Here is a 16,189-nt window from a genome sequence, read left to right on the forward strand (position 1 = left end):
CTTGTGTGCTGGCTACTGGGGCTTCAGCTCAGGGCTTTGCAACATTGACTGGCTTTTGTTGCTCAAGGATATCACTCTACCACTTTGAGTCACTTAGAGCCTGTGGATTTCAGTCTCCTGGATATTAGGATTAGAGATTTGAGTCACTGGCACCCAGCCAAAGCAGAATAATTCTATGACTTAACTGAGATGAGCCTTATACAAGGAAAGACCAAGGAAAGAAGGTAGAAGAACAGAAAATAAGAGGCTCCTGGACTTTCCTGTGGGGCTATCTACAAACTGCAATCTTCACATTTCAGCCTCCTGAGTAACTAGAATTACAAGTGTGAGCTACCTACAGCAGGCTGGACAGTATTAAGCACTAACTGCAATGAAATCATGATTTTCCCTCTTAATGATACATTCATTATATATTAGTGTTCTGATCAATTTTATTCCAACTTTTTTAATATAAGAGAAATGCAAGATACTGCAAATGACCTAGTCCAACTAGCATATCCAAACATTCCTCTTTAAGTCATGCTTAGCATGGGAGATGGGGAGGTATAAGAGGAAGATGCAGAAACTGAAAGTTCTCCCAGATTTTAGAAAAATGAAAAGTAGTTAATATTAACTTATCTTTTCTTCTCATAATTACTAGAAAAATTTCAGCTCAAATTATACAAAGAAATTGGCTCATTTATTTGGACAAATCATTATTTCAACTTCTAAAACACACAATCTGTGCAGCGGTATGTATTTTTCTTTTTCTCTGACAGATTTATTTTTAATTATATTTTTATTATCATTTTCTTATGTATTTAATTGCTGATCAAGCCGAAGGATCTATACATTAAAGATAAAATAGCTAGCTAGCCTTCTTTATCTGTTCTAGTTGGACCTAATAATACTGTATAAGGTTCTGGAATTGCTTCTTTTGTTAGCCTTAAATGCATATTCCTAAGTTATTTTTAATATGAACCACTGTTGCTTCTTTTTCTGAAATTAATGAACCTTTTTATTGTGTTGATCCTGGGGCTTGAACTCAGGTCCTGGGCACTCTCTCTGAGCTATTTTTGCTCAAACCTAGCAAACTAAGACTTGAGCCATAGCTTTAATTCCAGACATTCAGTGGCTAATTAGAGGTATATTGGAGACATTCCTGTTTGGGCTAGCTCAGAGCTCAGCCTCTTGAATAGTTAGGGTTGCAGGCATGAGCCACTGTCACCTGACAGTTTCTTAGTTTAGATATTTTTTGGGGGGGTCACGAGACTTCAACTCAGGGCTTTTGGGCATTGTCCCTGAACTTTTTTGCTCAAGGCTAGTGTTATACCACTTTGAGCCATAGCTCCACTTTCATTTTTTGTTTGTCTTTATTGTTTCTTATTTTTGTTTTTGTTTTTAGTGAATTAGGGAGAAGAGTCTCACAGGGACTTTTCTTCACAAACTGGCTTTGGTGACCCTTAGATCTCAGCCTCTTGAGTAGCTAGGATTACAGGCTTGAGCCATCAGCATCTGACTATTTTCTCAGTTTTTTTAAATTTGATTACTTGCTTGAAGATATGAGATGGTGATTTTCCAACAATAAAAATCTCTAAATTAGGGGTTGGGAGAGTAGCTAAGTGGTGCTATTGTATGCTAAGTATGTATGAAGCTCTGGGTTCAGTCCCCAAAACTAAAAACAAAAGCAACAAACTCTCTGAATTAAAAGAACTCTTATGCATATATGAACATGTCAAAACAAAAATTGCCTTGTACAACTAAGTGGTGCTAATATAAAAATAAGAATATTATATTAAACTAAAATAGAGGAGTGCCTTCTGCCCAGAGTCCCATTTCTAGGAATCCATTCTATAATATATACATCACTGTAGCCTTTAGTGTAACAGCAAGGAATTTTTAGCTGTGTTAAGCCTCACAAAATTAGCATGACTGCAATAGAAAGATAACCAAGAAAGCTTGTTAGTGAAAAACATGTCAGAATAGTATAAAGAACATAATCCCAGTTGATTAAAGAACAAATCATGTAAAGGGAATATGCTTAGGGGAGGAGCCCAACAGTGTAATTCTTTTGAACAACTAACATTTAACAAAATGAATACCAGGAATCTGGAACATGTATTTCAAAGGGAATTAAGGGATGCATACAAATTGAGGGAAGAAGGGTGAGCAAATGTCATCATTATATTCACTGTATATTTTGTAAAAATTGAACTACATAACTTGAAGGTAGGGATGGGCTAGGGAAAGATAGGGAGAATTATGGAGAAGATGACATTGATCAAGATGAATTGTATTCAACATGACTTCTAGAATTGAAACCCTTTTGTATAAGTACTTATTTAAAAAAAGTTTTTGCCAGTCCTAGGGACTGAATTCAGGGCCTGAGCACTGTCCTTGGGCTTTTTCCCTCAGGGCTAGTCTCTACCACTTGAGCAACACCACCACTTCTGGCTTTTCTATGTATGTGGTACCGTAGAATTGAACTCGGGTTCCCATGCATGCTAAGCAAGCACTCTAACCACTAGGCCAAACTCCTATCACCTAAAATATTTTTTTAAAAAGGAAAGAGGTTTCTGAATACTATGTCCACAGGTTTTTTTTAAACATATATGATCCCTTTTTTTAACCACTCTTAAAAAAAAACCAAACTATAAGCTGGATGCCAGTGGCTTACACCTGTAACCCTAGCTACTCAAGAGGCTGACATCTGAGGATCCTAGTTCCAAGCTAGCTGTGGCAGAAAAGTCCCGGTGAGACTCTTATCTCCAATTAACCACTCAAAAACCAAGGTATGGCTCACGTGGTCTTATAAAAAGTTGTTTGTTTGTTTTGTTTTGTTTTGCTACTCCTGGGGCTTGAACTCAGGGCCTGGGCATTATCCCTGATCTTCTTTTGCTCAAAGCTAGCACTCTTACCACTTAAGCCACAGTGCCACTTCTGGCTTTTTATATTTATGTGGTACTGAGGATTCAAACCCAGGAATTCATGCATGCTAGGCAAGCACTCTAACACTAAGCCACATTCCCATCCCATAAAAAACCTTTTATAACAAATGTTAGGTAATTATCATGAGTATAAGGTTGACTATCATTGAGTGGGAGTTCTATAGTCAAATATCTAAGTTTGAATAATTCCCCCATTTACTACCTGCATGCTGAGGTATAAATTACAAAAACACCCTGCCTCAACCGTCTCTTTTGTAAAGTGGGGGTGATAGTATTGTAATACTATTATTGTTGTTAGAATTGAATAAGGTTACAGATATAAAGGGTGCTTAAAATCTACTTACTGGCTGGGCACCAGTAGCTTACACCTATAATCCTAGTTATTTAGGAAGCTGAGATCTGAGGATCATGGTTCAATGCCATCCCAGGTAGGAAAATCCATAATTAACCTTATCTCCAACTGACCACCAAAAAGCCAGAAGTGGAGCTATGGCTTAAGTGGTAGAGTGCTAACCTTGAGCATAATAGCTCAGCGACAGTATCTAGGCCCTAACTTCAAGTCCCAGGACTAGCACCAAAAGAAAAAAATCTAGGGCTGGGAATTTGGCCTAGTGGTAGAGTGCTTGCCTAGCACGTGCAAAGTCCCAGGTTCGATTCCTTGGTACCACATACATAGAAAAAAGCTGGAGGTGATGCTGTAGCTCAAGTGGTAGAGCTCTAGCCTTGAGAAAAATTCCAAAGACAGTGCTCAGGCCCTGAGCTCAAGGCCCACAACTGGCCAAAAAAAAGAAAAAACTAGTAACTTACAGTAGCCATCCTCATGTTAACAGTGATTCATTTAACCACAAATGATTGTGGTATTTCTAGTATATACCAACACTGTAACTGCACATTAAAAATATATTGATAAAGAAGAATGTAACTATCCCTACCTTCATGATACTTAAAGTCTATAGTAGTGACACAATAAGTTTGCAGATAATTATGATAGATTATAAAGTGTTGTCATAGGGAGGTAATAATGCCTGTGGAAAGTTATTCAAACTTGAAGACCCCAAAAGATTAAATGACTGATTCAAGTCTGCACAGATGGTAAATGGAAGAGCCAAGATAGGAAACTATCTGTTCAGAATTCCAAGCCCAGTATAGCATTCTGACCTCTTTGCCATTCATCCTCTGTTATTGCCACCAGATTGGTCAGGATAGTATTTTCTATTTAGAGCTCTGTCATCTATTTCAGGAATATTATGCATCGTATGAAATACTGAAGAAAGTGAGCCCCATAGAAGCCCAACTTGTCAAAGATCCTAGCATGAAGTATAAAGTCAGGTTCAGGTAATTATATCTATGCTGATTTATTCTAAGGAGTACATAGTTAATAAGAAGTCTTAGAAACTCTTCTTAAGCCCTCATAATTTCTCAGGATATAATTATAAATAAATGTGTTATCTTTATTTACATCAGTTATTTGAAGAAGTTAAGGCATAACATTGGCTGAAAGTTGCCATCAGAGAGAAGGCATAGTTGCTCACACGTGCAATTCCAGCTACTTGAGGAGTGGATGATAGCAGTTTCATGATAACTCGCCTCTAGGGAGTGGGGACTTAGCAAGACACAATCTCAATGAACAACCCAGGTATAGTGATTCACACCTGGAATACCAGCTATAAAGGAGAGGCAGGAGAAGGATTATGGTTTGAAGTCTACTCCAGGTAAAAAAGGATGAGACTCCAAAAAATAACAAAAGTAAAAGCAATAAAGGAGAGTGGGACTAAGAACATAGCTCAAGTGGTAGAGTGCCCACCCAGTAAGTATGAGGCACTGAGTTCAAAACCCAGTATCAGGGCAGGGAATTTGGCCTAGTGGTAGAGTGCCTGCTCAGCATGCACAAAGACCCAGGTTCGATTCCTCGGTACAACATACATAAATAAAGCTGGAAGTGGTGCTTTAGCCCAAGTGATAGAGCTCTAGCCTTGATAAAGCCCAAGGACAGTGCCCAGGCTCTGAGGTCAAGCCCCAGAACTGGCAAAAAAAACTAGTACTATATCCAAAAAATAACAAAGTATGTTGTTGCTGTGAGAGTAGGTCTCATCTCCCATTCTGTGACTGTCTGACAAAGATAGCTGTGAGCACACAAATATATGGGCCTTTTCATCCTGTGAGTTTTTTTTCTGGCCCTAGGGCTTGAACTCAGCATCTGAGCAATATCCTTGAGCTTTTTTTGTTCAAGGCTAGCACTCTACCACTTGAGACACAGCTTTTAGGTGGTTATTAGTAAATAACGAACTTTCCTGCCAAAGCTGGCTTTCAATTTTAATCCTCAGATCTCATCTTACTGAGTAGTTAGGATTACAGGTGTAAGACATCAAAGCCTGGCTTTATCCTAAGTTTTTATTGATTGTTTTTGTGCCAGTACTGATACTTGAACTTAAGACTTCTAACTTTCTCTTAGCCTTTGTATTGAATGCTGATACTGTGCCACTTGAGTCACAGCTCCACTTTTGACTTTTTGCTGGTTAACTGGAGATAAGAGTGTCTCAGATTTGTCTGCTCAGGCTAGCTTTGAACCAGGATCCTCAGCTCTAAACTTCCTAAGTAGCTAGGATTACAAGCGCGAGCCACCAGCACCCAGCTTATTACTGCGTTTTACCATGCTCATGGCATATAGCCTTGGCCCTATACTTGAGAAATGGTATAAGCTACCTCAAGTACAAGGGGAAGAAATAATGAACTCCCAAATTAATGGCATAGGACTAATTTTTGTCTTTATTTCAGATTTAATGGTGAAAAATTTCCACCTTACATCGTGTTTAAAATTTTTCTGCAAACGGATAGCTGTAAATGCAAGTATTTCAGCGGGAAAAACATGTTAATGACATCGACTGAGGTAATATTTCATGATGCACATTTTATGTTAATTCAGATTCTTAACACCTATGTGGTATCTGAATTTCCCTCCAAGTATATAGACTAAGTTATTCCTCCATTAAACAGCCCAGGGAGCAGGTAGCATTTTTTAATTGGTATCTTTCAAAATGTCTTCACTTATTAGCTAGAAAAAATTGAATAAATTGCATAAGGAGCTCAAAAAATATGCACCCATTTTCTTTGTACTAAAAATTGGGGTTTTTAACATTGGACTAAAATGGTGTATAGGTCAAGGCTTTTAGACTATTCAAAATGTTGATGTAATTTTAGGTTTTAATGGAGTTTTATGATTTTCATTAGTTCTGATACTATATTGAGAAAAAATGTGCTGGACTATCATATTGAAAATGTACTTTAAGAATATTTGTCTGGGGCCAGGAATGTGGCCTACTGGTAGAGTGCTTGCCTTGCATGCATGAAGCCCTAGTGGATTCCTCAGTACCACATACACAGAAAAAGCCGAAAGTGGTGCTATGACTCAAGCAGTAGAGTGCTAACCTTGAGAAAGATCAAGGACAGTGCTCAGGCCCTAAGTTCAAGCCCCAGGACTAGCACAAATTTTTTTTCTAAACCAGGCACTGGTAGCTCACTCCTATAACCCTAGATACGCAGGAAGCTGAGAATTGAGAATCATGGATAGAAGACAGCCCAGGAAGAAAAGTAAATGAGGCTCTTATCTCTAATAAACTACTCAGAAACATCTGGAAGTGGCCCTGTGGCTTAACTTGTAGAGCAGTAGCCTTCATCAAAAGAAGATCAGGGACAGTGCCTAGGTCCTGTTGTCAAGCCCTAGGACCAGAAACAAAATTTACGTTCTTATATTTTTTTGGCCAGTACTGGGGCTTGAACTCAAAGCCTGAGTCAAGGCTAGAGCTCTAATACTTGATCTGCAGCACCACTTCCAGCTTTTTCTATATATTGGTTCCAAGGAATTGAACCCAGGTCTTTGTGCATGCTAAACAAACACTCTACCACTAGGACAAACTCCCACCCCTGCTTAATTCCTTTAATCTTTAACCTAACTGCAATGAAGTTTAGAAGGTAAACCTTCTTATATTTAGCCTTTACTAAAACAGAAACTTTTTTTTCACATCTGGAGTTGTAGCTCAGTGATAGAATACTTACCTAGCATGTTCATGGTCCTACGTGGAATCATGGCAGTGCTAAAACAAACAAACAAACAAAAAACAAGTTCCCTTTCTGGAAATATTTTCCACAAAAAGTTTGGTCAATGTGAACTCATGAGTTGTAACCTATGCTCAATACAGAAGATTGCACAACCTGGCAGTGTCTGCTCCCATTCAGCACAGCCACATGGAGATACTGAAGAAAAGGAATTGGGCTACATTGCTCCATGTTCTCAAGCAATCAACTCTGGTTTGGACATGTAGCAAATGAACTGCATGTTCTCATAATGCAGTGTGCCACTTCAAATACATTAATATTTCTTCATTATGGGGATTTATGGGATCATATATACCTAGTTTACATTTGAAAGATAAATTTATGCCACATTCGTTTTTGAAATAAACTAACAGTTCTCCCCATGAATTATCAATAGTTTCTTTCCTGAGGTTGTATAATGGAGCATTTCCAGGAACTGAAATTCTCCTGTAGAATTCCCCCAATCTCTCCTGTGTCCAGGCTTGAGAAATGAAGAATCTTAGAGGCAGGAAATCACTGTGTGGACATTTGAACTCATTAGAATGTTTTACAATAACTTCATTTTTTTTGTTGGTTTTTTTTTTGTTGTTGTTGTTCCCTGACTAGTAAAGTGAATTTTTTTTCTATTTTTTTGCCAGTACTGGGGCTTGAACTCAGGACCTGAGAACTTTCCTTGGGCTTTCTCAAGACTAGAACTCTACCACTTGAGCCACAACACCAGTTCTGGCTTTTTCTATATATGTGGTACCAAGGAATCAAACCCAGGTCTTCATGCATGCTAAGCAAGCATTCTACCACTAGGCCAAACTCCCAGCCCAACTTTTTTATCTTTAACTTGTGAAATAACTGTTGAAAAATGATGGAACGAGCCCAGGAATTTACAAAGAAGATAGGCCTTTATTTATCACTCTTTCTTAGGATTAATCATAATAGTTTGCTATATATCCTCTATATTTCCTTAAAAAGAATTTCCACAGAGGTTCTTTAATTTTCTTCTTTTCTTTGTGGTACTGGAGTTTGAACGCAGGGTCTTATACTTGCTAAGCAGGCCCTCTACATTTGAAACATGCCACCAGGCCCCTTTTGCCTTGTTTTCCAAATAGAGTCTTGCTTGCTTTAGTACCAGGCCAACAGGAACTGTAATCTCCTTAAGACTAGAACCCACTTCTTGAGTCCTATTCATGTTGACTAGAATCCTGAAATCCTCGCTTAGATTTTGCCCATTCTCTTCTCCTGAGGCCAAGCTTTCTTGTTCATTAGTTTCTATTTTTTCCGAACCTCAGGATACATAGTACATGTCTGACAAAGAAAATCTTGGCATTGACAGCAAACTTTTTCCAAATCCCTCTCAAAAATTGGTATGGTCTTCTTGGGCCAAGGGACAGGGTTGGAACATCACAGTTAAGGTGCTATACAAACAAGGAAATTTGGTCTTGGAGTGGGGTGTTGATAGCTGAAGCGGACAGTAGGAGGAATAGATAATTATTATCTTAGCCAGGCGTGGTGGCTCTCTCCCGTAATCCTAGCTACTCGGGAGGCTGAGATCTGAGGATCACAGTTCAGAGCCAGCCTGAGCACAAAAGTCTGTGAGACCCTTATCTCTAATCAACCACCAGAAAACTTGAAGTGGTGCTGTGGCTCAGTGTGATAAAGCATTAGCCTTGAGTTGAAGAGCTCAAGGACAGTGCCCAGGCCCAGAGTTCAAGCCCCACGACTGGCCAAAAAATATATATATATAGTTATACCTAATGGAATTCCTTTGTTTTTATGTTTTAGTTTTGTTTTTGTTCATGGGTCTTGAACTCAGGGTCTGGGTGGTGTCTCTCCCCTTCTTTTGCTCAAGGCTAGCAACTCTACGGCTTGAGCCACAGCCCCACTTCTGGCTCATTCTGTTTATGTGGTACTGAGGAATCAAACTCAGGGCTTCATGCATGCTAGGCAAGCACTCTACCAATAAGCCATATTCCTAGCTCCCTAAAGAAATTCTTAATGCAGATCTTTTTACCTGTCCAGGGTCCAATGAACTATTTTTACCTTCAGTGCCACCACAGAGCTGGTTAATTGTAATCTATAGGAAATCAATTGTAAGAAAGCATCACAGAGAGATATCCCAATATAACATTTCCTTGTGATGTGTGTTGTATAAAGAAATGGACGAACTAGAAGGCAAAAATGATCTACCTACAGGAAGGTTTCCTCTCATATTTTCAGTAAACTGTTTCTATCCCTTCAATTTAACACATTAGGATTGTTGCACTAGCATCTTCCTTTTTCTTTTTCACATATGTCTTCTCAGCTTTGGAATTAAAAAAAAATAAAATCAGGAAGTGCTGCTGGTAGTTCATGTTTACAATCAACTGTTCACGAAGCTGAGACCTGGAGGATCATGGTTTAAAACCACCTCAGACAGAAAAGCCTGAGAATAGGAGAATCCATTTCCAATCAACTATCAAAAAGTCAAACCAAAACCAGGCAACAGAGGCTTACACCTGTAACCTGAGCTACCCAAAAGGCTGAGATCGGAAGATCGAAATTCAAAGCCGGCTGGGGCAGAAAATTCCGTGAGACTTTTGTATCCACTAAACTACAAAAAAAGGTAGAAATAGAGTTATGATTCAAGAGATAGAGCACTAGCCTTGAGCAAAATGAAGCTCAGGAACCTGACTTTAAGCTCCAGGACCAGAACAAAACAAAACAGAAGTCAAACTAGAGGTGAAATTCAAATGGTATTATACCAGCCAAGCAAGTTTAGCAAATGAGATATCCAAGTTCAAATTCCAATACTACCACTCCCAAGCCCACAAAGAAAAAAAAATAAACAAGAATATTCTGGATAGCTAAAGTGAAAATTATAGTAGAAATACATAAGACTAGCTATTGTAATATGTGTTATGTAAAAAGAACATCAATTCTTGGATTTGATCTTCGAAGCACTCTTTTACTTTCACAAATAACACATTCTGACATACAAGGGGAAAGAGAAACTGGAACCTAAAGATATTTGTATTCTCTTCTATTTCAGCCTCTAATATAAGCAGACCCTTTGTGGCCAGGAGCACAAAGATATAATATAAATATTTTAGAAGAGTCAGCATGTGCTTATGGATGTGGAGAATACTTCATATCTCCTAGTCTATGTACAGGTTTTAGCACAAGGATAGGGAAATGTGAAAGAATAATGGGATGCTAATAAATCGAGACAGCATTTGAGCCTCCTTATTTTCTCTGATTCTTCAGTCTCTGATCTCCCAGATGCTTTCTTTGACTAGAAACTGCTGACATTTGAGAAGAAAAGGGAAAAATGTTTTTATCTGCTTCTCTTTGGTGAAGAATGAAGTCTGAAGAAGAGGGAGGCCTAAGCAACCTGAAACGTAGATGTTTCCATTTGGGAACAATGTACTAACACAGAAAAGAGAGTCATTCCTGGTATTATTGCAGTTCCTAGGGCAACCTGCTTAATCACCAGATCAGTTTTCCTTGCATTGACAGCACAAATGAGGTTATAGAGTGGTTTTTATTTTTTCTTTTTTAAAGGGAAATAACAGTTTAAGGAGAGAGAAATTGATTTTCAAAACAAAACTATGATCTATTGAGGATTGTTGACTCTAATTCTCTGGCTGCATTTTAAAATTGTGCAGCTATAGCTAAAGAAAAAATGTTAAGTAGGTTAAAAACCCCTATGCTCACACCTGTATTCCTAGCTTCTCAAGAGACTGAGATGTGAGGATCATAGTTCAAAGCCAATCAGGGCAGGAAAGTCCAGGGCACACTTAACTCTAACAAACACAAAGCCAGAAGTGGAACTGTGGGTGAAGTGGTAGAATGCTAGCCTTGAGCACAAAAGCTCAGGGACAGTGGTCAGGCCCTTAGTTCAACTCCCAAGATCTACACAAAAATAAATGAAAATCCTTATGCCAGATGTGGTGACTCACTCTTATAATCCTGGCTCTCAAGATCCGGAGATCAGGAGACCACCTAGGTAAAAAATTTATGTGACACAGCCCACCCCATCTCAAGCAATGAAAGCTTAATGTGGTGGTGCACATCTGTTATCTCAGCTATGTGGGGATCATAAATAGAAGAACCACAGTCCTAGCTGACCTAGGTATAAATATAAAATCCTATTTGAAAAATAATTAGTTGGGTGTGGTGGCTCAGCCTGTCATCTTAGAGACTTAGTTGATGATGAGAGATTATAAGTTGAAGCTAACCAGGACACAAAAGTTGGTGAGACTCCATTTCACCCAATGGCTAGATGTGGTGGTACACACCTGTGATCCCAGATACAGGGGAAAAACAATGGCTAGGTGCTCTGACATAGCTGGTATCCCCAGAGACATGAGAATGAATAAGTAGGCAGATCAAAGCTCAAGCTACCTCACACAAAGCAAGACTTCAGCTTGAAAATAACTATTGCAAAAGGGTTATTTTCAAAATAGGAGCTGGAGGCTTGGTTCAAGGAGCAGAGTACCTGCTTAGCAAAACACAGAGCCCTGAGTTCAAACCCCAGTATGGCTAAAAAAAAAGAACCTTAAGAAGGCAAGTATTGGTAAGTCATGCTTTTAACCCTAGATACTGAGAAGGGTGAGCTATAAGGATCATGGTTTGAAGCCAGATCAAGCAGGAATGTCCGTGAAACTCTTATCTCAAATTAACCACCAAAAAGTCCAGAAGTGGAGCTGTGGGTCAAGAGATAGAACACTAGTCTTGACAGAGATAGTGCCCAGGCCTTGAGTTAAAACCCCAGGATTGGCACAATAAAAATAGGTAGATGGAGAGAGAGAGGGAAGGGGAGGGACAGAAAGAGAGAGAGGACAAAAGGCTGGAAGCACAGCTTAGACGGTTTAGCAAGTTCAAAGGTTGGAATTCAACCCCTAAATGGTGCCAGATTTTTTCTATGTAATCTCTTCTTTATAAACATAGCCTTTCTATTGAATGACATGCTACCACAGGAAAGGAAAAATATTGTATATATTTGTAAAAAGGATACATAAGGGCCAGGAGTTTGGCCTAGTCGTAAGAGTGCTTGTGTAGCATGCATGAAGACCCAGGTTTGATTCCTCAGTACCACATACATAGCAAAAAACTGGAAATGGTGCTGTGGCTCAAGTGGTAGAGTTCCAGCCTTGAGAAAGCCCAAGGACAGTGCTCAGGAGCTGCATTCTGTCCCCATGACTGGCAATAATTAAAGGATACATACAGTACAGTTTTTTGTTTGTTTTGCCAGTTGTGGGGCTTGAACTCAGGGCCTGAGCACTGTCCTTGGACTTTTCTCAAGGCTGTAGCTCTACCCTTGAGCCACAGCACCCCTTCCAGCTTTTTTCTTTATATGTGATGCCAAAGAATCGAACTTGGGTCTTTGTGCATGCTAGGCAAGCACTCTACCACTAGGCCAAACGCCCAGCCCATAAAGTATGTGTTTTATATATGATCATCAAAAGTACTATATTCTGGTTTTGATGTGAGAAAGAGGAACCCTACTGCACTGCTGGTGGGAATGTAAACTTGTACAGCCACTCTGGAAGGCAGTTTTGAGGTTCCTCAAAAATGTGAAACATAGATCTTCCCCTGCGATCTTGCTATACCACTCCTAGGCATCTACACTGAGCATCAAAACCCAGGATATGATAAGGACACCTGCTCAGCCATGTTCATCTCTGCGCAATTCACAATAGCCAAGCGATGGAAACAACTCAGATGCCCCACTACACATGAATGGATACAAAAAAATGTGGTATATATATACAATGGAATTCTACATAGCCAACAGACAAGATAAAATAATGGCATTCACTGGGAAGTGAATAAAACTAGAACAAATCATGTTGAGTGAAATAAGTCAAGACCAAAGGAATAAAAGGCCTCCTTGATATGTAGATATTAGATCCAAGCAATGCTAGAGTGATGACTCAATATTTTGGGTACCCAAGGTAATGGACATGGTCTTACAGATATAAACATAACTACCTAGACATAAAAATCTATGATGGGATATATACTCTATAGATATAATGTTATATCATGTAGATCAATATGTACCTATGACCTACAAACTCAGCTTAATTTTAATTATGTTCTAAAATGTATGCCAGTGATTGCATATAGAGATTCCCTTCTCGATAAACATGACATTTGAAATATGATGTAAAAATAATCAGTGTTAATAAAATCTTTCAAAAAACTATACTACTATTTTTGACTGGGTGCAGTGGCTTAGATTAGTAATCTCAGCTCCATGGAAGGTAGGAATGAGTAGGATTTTGGTTTAAGGCCAGCTAGGGCAAAAAGTAGCAAGGCTCCACAAAAAAAGAGGTTGGGTGTGGTTCACTTTTTATTTTATTTTATTGTCAGAGTAATGTATAGAGGGGTTACATTTGTATTCGTCAGGTAGTAGGTGCATTACTTCCCACACATTGACACCCCTCCCCTATTGGTTCACTTCTGTCATGCAAGCAGCACAAGTAATTTAACTAGGAGAATTGCAGTTTACGACCAGCCTGAGCAAAAATGATAAGATAGCCAGGTGCCAATGGCTCCTGCCTGTAAACCTAGCTACTCAAGAGGCTCACGTCACAGATCAAAGCCAGCACGAGCCCAAAAGTCTGTGAGACTCATCTCCAATTAACGACCAGAAAACTGGAAGTGGCACTGTGGCTCAGAGTAGTTGAGCACTAGCCTTGAGCTGAAGAGATCAGGGACAGCGCTCAGCTCAGAGTTCAGGCCCCATGACCAACCAACCAACCAACCAACCAACCATACATATATACATACAAGATAGTACCTGAAAAAAGCAAACAAGGCTGGGAGCATGGTTCAAATAATAGGATGCCTACCTTGAAAGCATGAGGCTCTGAGTTCAAAGCCCAATATTTCCAAAAGGTAAACTATTATACTACAATTATAAAATAACTGTTCTATTTTCCTTATAGGGAATGTATAGTGCTTACAATATGATGGGGAAGAAGAAATTTTATCAGCAGTTTATGGAAGATGAACGCTACTATCAGAAGTTTAAAGTAACTGATCAAGTGGATATTGTCACATTCAAAGATTATGTGCAAGTAAGTAATCTTTTTAATTTTTTATTGTAATATATAAAGGGGTTACAGTTATATTCACCAGATTGTAGGTACATTACTTCTCACACATTGATACCCCTCCTCATGTTTTTGTCCCCATTTCCCTCCCCCCAAGTAAGTAATTTTGAGTTACATACTTAAAAACAAAGAACCAAGTCTTCCTGACTTGGACCTCCTAGAGAAAGAATCACATTTCTCCCTCTCCCTCTTCACCTCACTCCCCCTCCCTCTTCTTTTCCTCCCCCTCCCCACACCTGGCCACCAATCCTCAAAGGATTAAACGCTAATCTTGAGCAAAAAAGCTCAGGGATGGAGCCTAGGCAAAAATAAAAATAAAAATCTTTATGGGATCAAAATAATAAAGATTTGACATAGGAAGTTTTCTTATTGTTTCAAAACTTTCTGACTTAACAGAATATGCCCAACTGCAGTAGGCTTAAATGATACAGGATAGAATTCCCTGGATAGGTGGTTCCTAGGCTAATTCAGTAGCTCAAGACAACACCATTGGGGCTGGGAATGTTGCTTAGTAGTAGATGCTTGACTAGCATGCATGAAGCCCTGGGTTTGATTCCTCAGTACCACATAAACAGAAAAGGCTAAAAGTGGCGCTACAGCTTAATTGTTATGGTGCTAGTCTTGAGCAAAAGAAGCTCAGAGAAAGTACCCAGGAACTAATTTCAAGCTCCAGGAATGGCCAGGGGAAAAAGACAACAGCATTCTGAGTCAGCTTCTTTGTAGATTTCTTGGTTTCTACCACATGGCTACAAGAATGATTATCACATCTTCAACTCCATTCAAAGACACGAAGACAGGAACATCTAGCATCTTGTTCTTTTTTTGGTTCATTTTGGTTCGTGTGTGTGTGTGTGTGTGTGTGTGTGTGTGTGTGTGCGTGTGTGTAGTAGGTAGGTACTGGCTGGCAGTCTACCACTTACCTGGAGGTGTGGCTCAAGTGGTAGAGTACCAGTTGTGAGAAAAAATGCCAAACGAGAGCTCGAAGCCTTGAGTTCAAGACCTAGTACCAGTATAGGGAAGGGGAGGGGAGGGGAGGGGAGAAGAAGGGAGGGGAGGGGAGGTTGGTTAAAGCTAGAATAAAGAAGTTCCTCTCAGTTCAGTGTAGACAATCTTCTCCCTGTTTGGAGGCTCCGGAGAAATCTATTAGAAATGGTAGCTGCATGATTTAAGGCTGTGAGTCTGAAGATGCAAAAGATAAGTAAAACCAATGAGCCTGGATGACAGAGAAGGAACCTAAAGGAAGATGTATGATACAGCTCCTAGGTTGCTGGTTTGCATTACAGCAGTGCTGAATCAGGACACTTAAACAGAATAGTAGTAGTGGTAGTAGTAATCACAAATTTTTCTATAACAATAATATTTTTTATTCTTATAAGAGGCAGGCACTGTCATTACTCTCATTTTGCAAATTCTAAAGAAACAAGGGATCCTCAAATTCTGGCCTATCATAATGGTCTGTGTGGCCTTAGCTTTTTACTCATTTGTGTCAATACACCTGCCCCAAAATTAATGCAGTACCTTAGAGACTCTTGTGATTTCTTTTCTTTTTCTTTATTTTTTTTAAAAAAAGAGAAACTTGATAGGGAATTGGACCTGGAAACAAGTAGTGTTGATGATGTCAGTTTGCTAAGGACAAGGGTCACATACTTGTGGATTGTGAATATGTCAAGAATTGATGCCCTCAAATAGACATATTGGAAGAGAAGGATAAAATGATTATGGGTATTTATGAAGCTCATGGATGGAATTGCTTTTAGCTCTTTTTTATATATTTTTATTGTAATTAATAAAAGGGCTACATGATATTTGCCAGATAGAAGGTGCATTAATTCACATACATTGATACCCTTTCGCATATCTTGGGACCCATTACCCTTCCCCCACCCCCTCCTGCTTTTAGCTCCCGATACACATATATCTCCTTTAATCTTTGAGGTTGTAAATCATGTGAACCTTTGTACAGATGAGAAAAATGAAGTTTAACATTACCCCAAATCTTGCCCATGATCCCACAGTGAAGAAGTGACATAGCAGATCGTTGATGGTCTATGATGTTGACTCATTTTACTATGG

The 16,189-nt window shown here is 39.2% G+C and overlaps 1 protein-coding gene across 1 annotated transcript in view; it reads left to right on the forward strand.

Moving 5' to 3' along the window:
- CXHXorf58 (chromosome X CXorf58 homolog) overlaps nucleotides 1-16,189 on the forward strand; it is a 30,802-nt gene that overhangs the window by 4,802 nt on the left and 9,811 nt on the right. The window contains exons 3-6 of the mRNA XM_090326050.1: nucleotides 641-731; nucleotides 4,168-4,262; nucleotides 5,703-5,814; nucleotides 13,949-14,080. Of these exons, the coding sequence (XP_090182176.1) occupies nucleotides 641-731; nucleotides 4,168-4,262; nucleotides 5,703-5,814; nucleotides 13,949-14,080 (430 nt within the window). The remainder of the gene's footprint in view (nucleotides 1-640; nucleotides 732-4,167; nucleotides 4,263-5,702; nucleotides 5,815-13,948; nucleotides 14,081-16,189) is intronic.

The sequence above is a fragment of the Megascapheus bottae genome, chromosome X, assembly GCF_031878675.1.
Source record: "Megascapheus bottae isolate mThoBot1 chromosome X, mThoBot2.hap1, whole genome shotgun sequence".
NCBI lineage: Eukaryota > Metazoa > Chordata > Mammalia > Rodentia > Geomyidae > Megascapheus > Megascapheus bottae.